The 13,181-nt window shown below is 46.6% G+C and overlaps 1 protein-coding gene across 10 annotated transcripts in view; it reads left to right on the top strand.

Moving 5' to 3' along the window:
• The window catches only part of map2 (microtubule-associated protein 2), a 123,901-nt gene that overhangs the window by 57,451 nt on the left and 53,269 nt on the right, over positions 1 to 13,181 (top strand). For all 10 annotated transcript variants that reach the window (XM_036974805.1, XM_036974803.1, XM_036974804.1 and 7 more), the window contains exon 4: positions 12,217 to 12,461. In XM_036974805.1, coding sequence (XP_036830700.1) covers positions 12,257 to 12,461 — 205 coding nt within the window. In that variant the 5' untranslated portion in view covers positions 12,217 to 12,256. The remainder of the gene's footprint in view (positions 1 to 12,216; positions 12,462 to 13,181) is intronic.

Raw genomic sequence — 13,181 nt, 5'->3', positions numbered from 1 at the left:
TATATGAGCAAAGTTTTAGACTGATCCAATGAACCATTGCATTTCTGTTCAAACTGTTGTGTCAAGACTGCCCAAATGTGTTTCATTTGTTTATTAATAACTTTGTCATGTTCAAAACTGTGCACTCTCCTCAAACAATAGCATGGCATTATTTCACTGTAATAGGTTCTGTAAATTTGACAGTGCAGTTAGATTTACAAGAATTTAAGCTTTCTCCCAAAGTCAGGTATGTCAATGCCCTGGGAAAATGTTCTTGTTAGTTACAACCTCATGCTAATCGCATTAGCCTATGTTAGCTCAACCAGTTTTAAGTTTTAAGTTTTAAGCAACGCACTTAACCCTAATTGCTCCTGTAAGTTGCTCTGGATAAGAGCATCTGCTAAATAACTAAATTATCAAATGTAAAATGTTGTTACCAGCCTGGCAATTCCCAAATGGCACCCTATAGTGTACTACTTTTGACCTGTAGACCATTTGGCTGCAACAAAAAAAAATGTAAAGTAATGTTACCATGTTTCATGAGCTGAAAAAATGTGTTTACATCCGTGTTAGTGAGCATTTCTCCTTTGCCAAGATATTCCATCCACCTGACAGGTGTGGCATATCAAGACGCTGATTAAACAGCAGGATCATTACACAGGTGCACCTTATGCTGTGGACAATAAAAGGCCACTCTAAAATGTGCAGTCACACAACACAACACAATGCAATTGCCATGCTGACTGTAGGAATGTCCACCAGAGCTGTTGCAAGATAATTCTAATGTTCAACGTTGTTCTAAAGAATTTGTCAGTACGTCCAACCGGCCTCACAACTGCAGAATACGTGTAACCATACCAGCCCAGGACCTCCACATCCAGCTTCTTCACCTGCGGGATCGTCTGAGACCAGCCACTCGGACAGCTAATGAAACTGTGGGCTTTGGAATCTCTATTCAAACTGTCAGAAACTGTCTCAGGGAAGCTGATCTGCGTGCCTGTCATCCTCACCAGGGTCTTGACCTGACTGCAGTATGGCGTTGTGGGCAAATGCTCACCTTCGATGGCCGCTGGCACGCTGGAGAAGTGTACTCTTCCCAGATTAATCCCGGTTTCAACCATACACGATGTCTGCCACCTGGCGTAGTGTGGGCTAGTTTCCTGATGTCAACATTGTGAACAGAATGCCCCATGGTGGCGGTGGGGTTATGGTATGGGCAGTTATAAACTACAGACAATGAACACAATTGCATTTTATCTATGACAATTGTAATGCACTGAGATACTATGACGAGATCCTGAGTTCCACTGTTGTGCCATTCATCACCTCATGTTTCAGCATACAAATGTATGGCCCCATGTCACAAGGATCTGTACACAATTCCTGGAAGCTGAAAATGTCCCAGTTCTTTAATGGCCTGCACACCAGACATGTCAGCTATTGAGCATGTTTGGGATGCTCTGGATCAACATGTACGACAGCGTATTCCATTTTCAGCCAATATCCAGCAACTTGTCACAGCCATTGAAGAGGAGTGGGACAACGTTCCGCAGGCCATAATTAGCAGGACCTCTACACCAGGAAGTGTCAGAGGAAGGCCCTACCCCAGTCATAGACTGTTCTCTCTACTACCACATGGCAAGCGGTACCGGAGTGCCAAGTCTAGGACAAAAAGTATTCTCAACAGTTTTTACACCCAAGCTGTAAGACTCCTGAACAGGTAACGAAATGGCTACCCGGACTATTTGCATTGTGTCCCGCCACCCACCAACCCCTCTTTTACTACTGCTACTCTCTGTTCATCATATATGCATAATCACTTTAACCATATCTACATGTACAGTACATACTACCTCAATCAGCCTGACTAACCGGTGTCTGTATGTAGCCTCGCTACTTTTACAGCCTCGCTACTGTATATAGACTGTCTTTTTACTGTTGTTTTATTTCTTTACCTACCTATTGTTCACCTAATACCTTTTTTGCACTATTGGTTAGGGCCTGTAAGCACGTCACTGTAAGGTTGTATTCAGAGCACGTGACAAATAAACTGATTTGATTTGGAATTCTATGCTAGGGAGAAGTGTTGTGCTGCATTGGGCAAATGGTGGTCACACCAGATACAGACTGCTTTTCTGATCTGGTTATCTGTGACCAACAGATGCACATGTGCATTCTGAGTCATGTGAAATCCATAGATTAGGGCCAAATGTATTTATTTCTATTGACTGATTTCCTTATATGAACTGTAACTCAGTAAAATCTTTGAAATTGTTGCATTCTGCGTTTATACTTTTGTTCAGTATTAGATGTGTGTCCTGGATTTGGCTGCGACTGAGAGACAATTGAACTGACTTGGTATCTATAAACTAGGTGATGTTGATGTCATATCCCAGATATCACTTTTTCATAAAATGTATGCCTTTAATTCCAGGTAAATATAGTTTTATCAACATGTTTGTCTTTAATTGGGGAGATTTGATAGTGATACAGTGGGGAGAACAAGTATTTGATACACTGGCGATTTTGCAGGTTTTTCTACTTACAAAGCATGTAGAGTTCTGTATTTTTTATCATAGGTACACTTCAACTGTGAGAGACGGAATCTAAAACAAAAATCCAGAAAATCACATTGCATGATTTTTAAGTAATTAATTTGCATTTTATTGCATGACATAAGTATTTGATCACCTACCAACCAGTAAGAATTCTGGCTCTCACAGACCTGTTAGTTTTTCTTTAAGAAGCCCTCCTGTTCTCCACTCATTACCTGTATTAACTGCACCTGTTTGAACTCATTACCTGTATAAAAGACAACTGTCCACACACTCAATCAAACAGACTCCAACCTCTCCACAATGGCCAAGACCAGAGAGCTGTGTAAGGACATCAGAGATAAAATTGTAGACCTGCACAAGGCTGGGATGGGCTACAGGACAATAGGCAAGCAGCTTGGTGAGAAGGCAACAACTGTTGGCGCAATTATTAGAAAATGGAAGAAGTTCAAGATGACGGTCAATCACCCTCGGTCTGGGGCTCCATACAAGATCTCACCTCGTGGGGCATCAATGATCATGAGGAAGGTGAGGGATCAGCCCAGAACTACACGACAGGACCTGGTCAATGACCTGAAGAGAGCTGGGACCACAGTCTCAAAGAAAACCATTAGTAACACACTACGCCGTCATGGAATAAAATCCTGCAGCGCACGCAAGGTCCCCCTACTCAAGCCAGCGCATGTCCAGGCCCGTCTGAAGTTTGCCAATGACCATCTGGATGATCCAGAGGAGGAATGGGAGAAGGTCATGTGGTCTGATGAGACAGAAATAGAGCTTTTTGGTCTAAACTCCACTCGCCGTGTTTGGAGGAAGAAGAAGGATGAGTACAACCCCAAGAACACCATCCCAACCGTGAAGCATGACGGTGGAAGCATCATTCTTTGGGGATGCTTTTCTGCAAAGGGGACAGGACGACTGCACCGTATTGAGGGGAGGATGGATGGGGCCATATATCACGAGATCTTGGCCAACAACCTCCTTCCCTCAGTAAGAGCATTGGAGATGGGTCGTGGCTGGGTCTTCCAGCATGACAACGACCCGAAACACACAGCCAGAGCAACTAAGGAGTGGCTCCATAAGAAGCATCTCAAGGTTCTGGAGTGGCCTAGCCAGTCTCCAGACCTGAACCCAATAGAAAATCTTTGGAGGGAGCTGAAAGTCCGTATTGCGCAGCGAAAGTCCCGAAACCTGAAGGTCTGTATGGAGGAGTGGGCCAAAATCCCTGCTGCAGTGTGTGCAAACCTGGTCAAGAACTACAGGAAACGTATGATCTCTGTAATTGCAAACAAAGGTTTCTGTACCAAACAACCTCACAGTTGAAGTGTACCTATGATAAAAATTACAGACCTCTACATGCTTTGTAAGTAGGAAAACCTGCAAAATAGGCAGTGTATCAAATACTTGTTCTCCCCACTGTATATATAAGATTGAAGCACCCTCTCTATTTCGGTGTCTATATCTGCTCTTCCTCTCTCTCCTCACCTAAAAGCACATTGAGTTCCAGTGGTTGTCATATTTAGTTCATCTCCCTTTATAACAGTACTGGCAGGCAGCAGGCATACTCTAGGGAGGTAGACTGAACAACCCTGTTTCTATTATCCAGACAGAGAGGTGGGTAAAAAATGGGTGGAGAGGCATGAGAAGGGTGAGGATGGGTAGCCGTGTCCGATGTGGAATCTACATACTGCTTCAGACACCTGATCCCCCCCCCCCTTTCCACCAGATGTCCTTCTTGCTATCCAGGCTCTGAAAATTGTATCATCTTATCTCTGTGGGACTGGATAGAGGGAACACCCTGGCCTCCATATTCATTCCCTCTACCCCAGTGTTGTAGAGAAGGATCAGTCCACTAGAGGATGCTGTTTCAGCCAGATGGACTCAGCAACACTCCCCTCATGGGCCACCAAAACCATATGCTCTTTAATCAGCCCTGTGGGGCTCCAGGAATCTGAACCCCAAGCCTTCCGTCCTTATCCCACGTCCCTGTCACAAACACTCCAATGCTGGCTACGGTCTGAGGCTGTCTGGGTATTTCTGGAAGTCTGCCACCGGCACAGCTCAAAGTGACCTTCGCAGCAGACCAGGCAGACAGAGAGAGAGAGAGAGAGACTTTAGACTTTTTGTATTTCTTTAATGATACATCTTCATTTCATTTAATTAAAACCTCAACCCCCCACTCCCCTTTAAAAAAACAAATATCCCTTGAGCTGCATACTCACCGTGCCTTCTACCCCACGATACAAAACAACACCAAACATAACAATAACCAAAGCCTAACCATTTCTACAACCTTATATCCAACCCATCTTCCCCATCTGTACAGACGGCCCCCCGACACACCATATCTCCTGAAACATCTCCACACTTTTTTATCATTTTATATGGCTGGGTTGTGGAAGATAGGCTCCTCCCACACCCACAGCCCAGGCTCCCCATCCCCTTCCCGTATGGGCCTTAGCAGCTGCCAGGCCCTCAGCACTGCAGAGTAAAAATCAGAGAGACCTGCTGTACTCAGCCTCTCCAGCGTCATGAGGAACAGCTGCAGGTCCAACCCTAATCCGCCAGCTCTCCCTCATCCCTCCAGCCGACATCAGTATGGTACAGCAGTCTCTGCTCCACCTTTAGGCAGAATGCAGCCACCCTGCTCTCCAGTTCCACCAGGCCCTGTTCTCCTTCGTGGACGGAAATACAACACTGTCGCCCTCACTCAGTCCACCAGCTTGCGTTGCAGGTCTGGGGGGTTGAGGACAGCCAGTTTATGCCACAGCACCCAACAGCCTATTGCTGTGATTCCTGGACATGTAAAACGAGTCGGGCTGCACTCACCCTAGCCCCAAAGACTTTCACCCATGTATACTGTTTTGTGTTGGGATGTCTAGTTCTTTAAACATCCACTAGGTCAATTAATGATGTCCCTTATCACCCCCACCGTCCACCAGCGTCTCCTCAGGCTCTACCTGTGAGAAAAAACCCTGTTATAAATTTCTGCTTTTACTACAAGCACTCTACCGCTACACACCTCCTTTGAGGAACACATTTCTATGGCCAGACCCGGTGCAAAAAGAAAAGAGAGAGTCTGCTTTACGGTCTGTCTAACAAAAGTGCTGGGATGAAGGGTTGAATGATGACGGAGGGTCTTCTTTGTGGAGGTTCATGTTGTTCTAGTCATAAACAAGGAGAGATGTATAACCCTGGTGGGATACATGCGAGTGACCATGTCTGCGTCACTATTCCCTATATTGTGCACTTTTGACCAAAGCCCTATGGCCTTTTATACATGTTGGTACGTGCACTAATTGGGACACACCCAATGTCTTTATATCCAGCAATGGAAGATGTGATCAGACACACCCAATGCTGCATTTGTGAGAGTTTGATAAAGGGCCTGAAATCAGTCCGATACAACAACACCCTAAGCAGAGTTGTAATCTTGCAGTATAGTCTTTGACCGCATCTTCCCACCACGGTCATGAAGAGATGGGCCGGCCCATATTAACAAAGCATCTCAGAGTACGAGTGCTTTAAAATACTAAACTGATCCTAGAACAGCACTCCTACTCTGGGACATTTTGTGAATACAGGCCCATGTCTTTGGTTGGAAGATACTGTCTGGTGTCTGGTGAGGGTGTAGAGTAGGGCTTTTCCTAGCCATAATATGGCTGTGGACGCCATTACTGTGGATAGTATGTGTGTGTGTCATCCCAGCAAACATTACCCCATTGGACCCATGTGGTTCTTTCGTGGGCAAGGTGAACAGGGGCTGTTTCACACCAAGCCCACACCATCCAAACACGTGTTAACCCAGACCAATCCCACACCAGCCAAACACGGGCTAACCCAGACCAATCCCACACCAGCCAAACACGGGCTAACCCAGACCAATCCCACACCAGCCAAACACGGGCTAACCCAGACCAATCCCACACCAGCCAAACAAGGACTAACCCAGACCAATCCCACACCAGCCAAACACGGGCTAACCCAGACCAATCCCACACCAGCCAAACACGGGCTAACCCAGACCAATCCCACACCAGCCAAACACAGGCTAACCCAGACCAATCCCACACCAGCCAAACACGGGCTAACCCAGACCAATCCCACATCAGCCAAACACGGGCTAACCCAGACCAATCCCACACCAGCCAAACACGGGCTAACCCAGACCAATCCCACACCAGCCAAACACGGGCTAACCCAGACCAATCCCACACCAGCCAAACATGGGCTAACACAGACCAAGCCCACACCAGCCAAACACAGGCTAACACAGACCTAGCCCACACCAGCCAAACACAGGCTAACACAGACCTAGCCCACACCAGCCAAACGCGGGCTATCCCAGACCAAGCCCACACCAGCCAAACACGGGCTAACCCAGACCAATCCCACACCAGCCAAACACGGGCTAACCCAGACCAATCCCACACCAGCCAAACACGGGCTAACCCAGACCAATCCCACACCAGCCAAACATGGGCTAACACAGACCAAGCCCACACCAGCCAAACACAGGCTAACACAGACCTAGCCCACACCAGCCAAACACAGGCTAACACAGACCTAGCCCACACCAGCCAAACGCGGGCTATCCCAGACCAAGCCCACACCAGCCAAACACGGGCGAACCCAGACCAAGCCCACACCAGCCAAACGCGTGCTAACCCAGACCAAGCCCACATCAGCCCGACACCGGCTAGCCCACAACAAGCCTACACCAGCCCAGCACAGGCTAGCCAACACCAGCCCACACCAAGCCCAACACGGTCTAGCCCACACCAAGCCCAGCACAGGCTAGCCCACAACAAGCCCATGATGGGCCAGCCTACACCAAGCCCAACACGGTCCAGCTCACACCAAGCCCAACACAGGCTAGCCCACACCAAGCCCAAAATGGGCTAGCCCCCAACAATCCCAGCACAGACTAGCCCACACCAAGCCCAGCTACTTCATAATGTAGAGAAGGGTGCTCATTTGAATATTTGGGGGTGTGGTTTGCAAATACCGTAATTCATGTTGTTAAGTTTTTTTTAAATAATACAAGATAAAAATGTGCTTACACAATTCAAACCAATGCAGTTTCGGAACTTTTCGGAACTAAGAATAATATTTTTTTTAGATAGAACCTTATAGGGTTGTGGGTTCGATTCTCACGGGGGACCAGTATGAAAAGTAGGAAAATGCATGTACTCACGATGGTAAGTTGCTCTGGATAAGAGCGCATGCTAAATAACTAAAATATCAATATAAAATTAAATCAAGGCGATGTTTTAACTTAATGCTCAGAGACTTGTGTATGTCTGCTCATCAAATCACATTTTATTGGTCACATACACATACAGTATTTAGCAGACATTATTGCGGGTGGAGCGAAATGCTTGTGTTCCTAACCAATAGTGCAGTAGTATCTAACAATTCACAACAATACACACAAATCTAAAAGTAAAATAAATATATAAATATTAGATTGAGAAATGTCGGAGTGGCATTGACTAAAATACAATAGAATAGAATACAGTATATACATACGAGATGAGTAAAGCAGTATGTAAACCTTATTAAAGTGACTAACTACTGTTCCATTATTAAAGTGGCCATTGATTCCAAGTCTATGTATATAGGGCAGCAGCCTCTAAGGTGCAGGGTTGCGTAACCGGGTGGAAACCAGTTAGTGATGGCTATTTAACAGTCTGATGGCCTAGAGATAGAAGCTGTTTTTCAGTCTCTCGGTCCTGGCTTTGATGCACCTGTACTGACCTCGCTTTCTGGATGATAGTGGGGTGAACAGGCCATGGCTCGGGTGGTTGATGTCCTTGATGATCTTTTTGGCCTCTCTGTGACCGGGTGCTGTAGGTGTCCTGGAGGGCAGGTAGTTTGCCCCCGGTGATGCGTTGGGCAGACCGCACTACCCTCTTGTGAGCCCTGCGGTTGTGGGTGGTGCAGTTGCCGTACCAGGTGGTGATACAGCCCGACAGGATGCTCTCAATTGTACATCTGTAAAGGTTTGTGAGGGTTTTAACGTCTCACTGAATGTTCTGTTGACAATCAGTGAGACGTAATTTTCCTGGCACCGCTCTCCCAGGGCCCTCACCTCCTCCCAGTAGGCTGTCTCGTCATTGTTGGTAATCAGGCCTACTACTGTTATGTCTTCTACAAACTTGTTGATTAAGTTGGAGGCGTGCGTGGCCACCCAGTCACTGTTGAACAGGGAGTACAGGAGGGGGCTGAGCACACACCCCTGAGGTGTTGTTTCATACCTTCACCACCTGGGGGCGGCCTGTCAGGAAGTCCAAGAGCCAGTTGCACAGGGCAGGGTTCAGACCCAGGGCCCCGAGCTTAATGATGAGCTTGGATGGTGCTATGGTGTTGAATGCTGAGCTGTAGTCAATTAACAGCATTCTTTCATAGGTACTCCTCTTTTCCAGAAGGGATAGGGCAGTGTGCAGTGAGATGTCGATTGCATTGTTTGTAGATCTATTGGGGCAGTAAGCAAATTGATGTGGGTCTAGGGTGTCAGGTAAGGTAGAGGTGATATGATCCTTAACTAACCTCTCAAAGCACTTCATGATGACAGAAGTGAGTGCTACGGGGTGAGAGTAATTTAGTTCAGTTACCTTTGCTTTCTTGGGTACAGGAACAATGTTGGACATCTTGAGGGGTGGGGACAGCAGACTGGGTATCGAGAGATTGAATATATCTGTAAACACTCCAGCCAGCTGGTCTGCACATGCTCTGAGGACGCGGCTAGGGATGCTGTCTGGGTCGGCAGCCTTGCGAGGGTTAACACGCTTAAATATATTACTCAGGTCATCCAAGGAGAAGGAGAGCCCACAGTCCTTGGTAGCGGGCCGCATCGGTGGCACTGGGTTTTCCTCAAAGTGGGCGAAGAAGGTGTTTAGCTTGTCCGGAAGCAAGACTTCGGTGTCCGCAACGTGGCTGGTTTTCCCTTTGTAATCTGTGATTGTCTGTAGATCCTGCCACTTCCGTCTCGTGTCTGAGCCGTTGAATTGCGACTCCACTCTGTCTCTGTACTGACGTTTTGCCAGTTTGATTGCCTTACGGCGGGAATAACTACACTGTTTGTATCCAGCCATATTCTCAGTCATCTTGCCATGGTTAAATGCAGTGGTTCGTGCTTTCAGTTTTGTGTGAATGCTGCCATTTGTCCACGGTTTCTGGTTTGGGTAGATTTTAATAGTCACAGTGGGTACAACATCTCCTATACACTTCTTAATGAACTCAGTCACCACATCCGTGTATTCTTCAATGTTATTCTCAGAGGCTACATGGAACATTTCCCAGTCCGTGTGATCAAAACAATCTTAAAGCATGGATTCCGATTGGTCAGACCAGCGTTGAATAGACCTTAGCACGGGTACTTCCTGTTTGAATTTCTGCCTATAGGAAGATGCCGCAGAATGGAGTCTTGATCAGATTTGCCGAAGGGATGGCGGGGGAGGGCCTTGTAGGCATTTCGAAAGTTGAGTAGCAGTGGTCCAATGTTTTTACAGAGCGAGGACTACAGTCAATGTGTAGTTAGAACTTTGGTAGCATTTTGCTCAAAATTGCTTTGATTCAATAAATCCAGCCTTAGGATATGTGGTTTCCAGTTTTCATAAAGTCCAGTGTAGTTCTTTGAGGGCCATCAAGGTATCGGCTTGAGGGAGAATATGCACGGCTGTGACTATAACCGAAGATCATTTTATTTTAAGGTACTACGGTCGGCATTTGATTGTGAGGTATTCTAGTTCAGGTGAACAAAAGCACTTGAGTTTCTGTATGTTATCACAATCACACCATGAGGAGTTAATCATGAAACATACATCCCCTTCTTTCTTCTTTATTCCTGTCTGTGCATTGTACTGAGAACCCAGCTGGCTGTATGGACGGGGACAGTATATCCCGAGAGAGCCATGTTTTCATGTAACAGAATATGTTACAATCCCTGATGTCTTTCTGGAAGGAGATCCTCGCCCTGAGCTCTGCTACTTTATTATCTAGAGACTGAACATTAGTGAGTAATATACTCAGAAGCGGTGGATGGTGTGCACGCCTCCTGTGTCGAACTAGAAGTCCACTCCGATTACCTCTTCTCCTTCTCCGCCGGCAGTGTTTTGGAGCAGCCTCTGAAATAAGTTAAATTGCCCTGGGGGGTACTGTATGAACAAAGGATCCAATTCGGGAAAGTCGTATTCCTGGTCTTAATGCTGGTGTGTTACCGCTGCTCCTATATCCAAAGTTTATTTCCGGCTGTATGTAATAACACAAAAAAACAAAAAACAAAATCCTGCAAAGTTGCTTAGGAGCTAGAAGCAGAGCTGCCATTTTGCCATCTTTACGCCAACAGATATATCATTTTGATGCTTACCCAGGCTGGTCTGTTCTGGAGTCAGTCACTACTATTCTGTCGATGGAATAGCAGTGGTTGGACTAAATGGCACTGTGGGGCTGGCTGTGTTGTATACTGTAAGCTGTAAGCACCGTACTGAAACAAGGCATCGGTCTTTGGTTCCATTATCTAGTGCTTTGCTTTGCCCACCAAGCTCCTGGCCTGTGATTGGCTGAATCGATATCCTCTCTGTTGCTGTTTATTAGATTTTTTATCCCTTGTTGCCCGTGGGCGATCTTACTCTCAGTGGGGCACCGTGTCGATGAGGCTGCTGTGCTCTGAGCTCAGAGAGCTGGCTGTACTCTTGGGCACACACACACTCATTGAATGAGCAGGAGGGCATTATCCTCTGTCCTTTGACCCCTACAACAGATTTACTGTGAACATATCTATTTCCTCCCTGTGATTGGTTCACAATATTGCATGCTGCTTTATACTCCTATTGACAAATTACAATTTCTTGTGTGTATGTCTGTGTGCATGCCGCATGTGTGTGTATGTGGGTCATATATATTTCACTGGGTTGTACGGAGGTGCTATGGTTGACAGCAGTTCCATAAAGTCCTATTGATTTCTCAGAGAGTGCTGAGGCTCTATTTCATGTCAGTGGTGCAGCTATCTGTGAATCAGAACAGGATGACACCAAGGCAGGCAGCAGCAGCCGAGACCTTCAGTGTCTGTGTAACTCAATCACAGCCCTGAGAATGAGAGTGTGGAGAGAGAGAGAGAGAGAGAGAGAGAGAGAGAGAGAGAGGGAGAAAGAGAGTGAGAGAGAGCTGCCCTGTGATCTGATGTCCATAAACCAGCACTCCAGTCTGTCTATAGATGTGGGGGGTGATTCGTGACCCGAGGCGAAACAGTGTTTTGAATTTGAATGATGTCCTTTGGTTTTCCTCCACCCCATCAATACCTTCTGTTTCCCTACCAAAGTGTTTATAGCCATTATGTGCCACCATTATTATAAAGACAGTGACATGACCATGCTATCACAGTGTCTTTTCATACCCCATCTAAGGAACACATTTGTATAGTCTCTTCTCCCTGCCAAACTGTTAATAGCCATTGTGCCATAACACCTAAAAAAACGTCTGTGGCGATTCTAGTGTTAGTAGCCATTATGCCACCACTATTATTTGCCATGACATGACCATATACTCACACTGCAGCTCACCCTGTGCTCCAACCCCTCTGTGGGTGTGTGTCTCAAGGGGGTTGGAGAAAAAGCAGAAAGATTCATCTCTCTGTACAGTGACAATAGAAAATAAAGTAATACGCTCCTTCTTCTCCCAGCCATAAGGAAAGACCTCCCTGGCCACCACTGACCCCCATCATGGCAGACAGTCGCCAACCTGAGGACAGCCACCCCCATTGGGACACGTCAGGGGCACAGGACCCCTCTTCCCCCCCAGCCCACGGGGCTAACGGCTACCCCCCCTCATACAGGGCGTGCCAGCCAGGGACGGCCCATGGAGCAGCACCCCCCTCCTACACCTCCAGAGAGAACTGCTTCAATGGAGACCATGCAGTTACGGCTGGTAAGGACACCTGATATTAGAGACTCAGGGACAGAGCTTTTATAACTACTGTATTATACCCACATACTTCATCTGTATTGACCAGTATTGTCAAAACTGTGTGTGTGTATACAATGTGGTCGAGTAGTACCTGTCAATTAGAATACACACGCACACATACACACACACACATACACACGCACACACACGCACACACAGGGGTTGGTCATTCTGTTTGGTTGGTCTTTCTGAGTGTGTGCGTGTGTGGGTCCAGCAGGCACTAAGCGGGCCCCTACCTCTCACTGTGTGGGAGGAACAGTGAACATTGAAGCACCCTTAGTAGATTCATTATCCATTATTACTGTGGCAATTAAGGGTGAAAATCTCTGTTTTCCCAGAGCGAGACACACACACAAACACACACACCCCTCTCCACACACACTGACTATACCCCACTCCGTTCCCTCCTCTTGTTGCCATGGCAGCAGCTCCTCTACAATTTAGTTTGCCAAAGCTCTATTGTTTTGTCTATTGTTCCTGCAATCTTTCTGCCTTTACATTTATATTTCTGCTGACACACAGAACCTACCACTACCTACTACCTCCACTTTCCACCATTTACAGAACCGAAACCCATTCAACAACTCTGCCAGGAGTCGTATTAACCTCCTGTACCTCTATTTTAACTGCAGTATGTTGCCAGGACCAGACCTTTCATGTCTATTATTCATTTAGACAGCA

This window comes from Oncorhynchus mykiss, chromosome 3 (genome assembly GCF_013265735.2).
Source record: "Oncorhynchus mykiss isolate Arlee chromosome 3, USDA_OmykA_1.1, whole genome shotgun sequence".
NCBI classification, from domain to species: Eukaryota; Metazoa; Chordata; class Actinopteri; order Salmoniformes; family Salmonidae; genus Oncorhynchus; species Oncorhynchus mykiss.
This window is presented reverse-complemented; position numbering and strand designations above follow the sequence as displayed.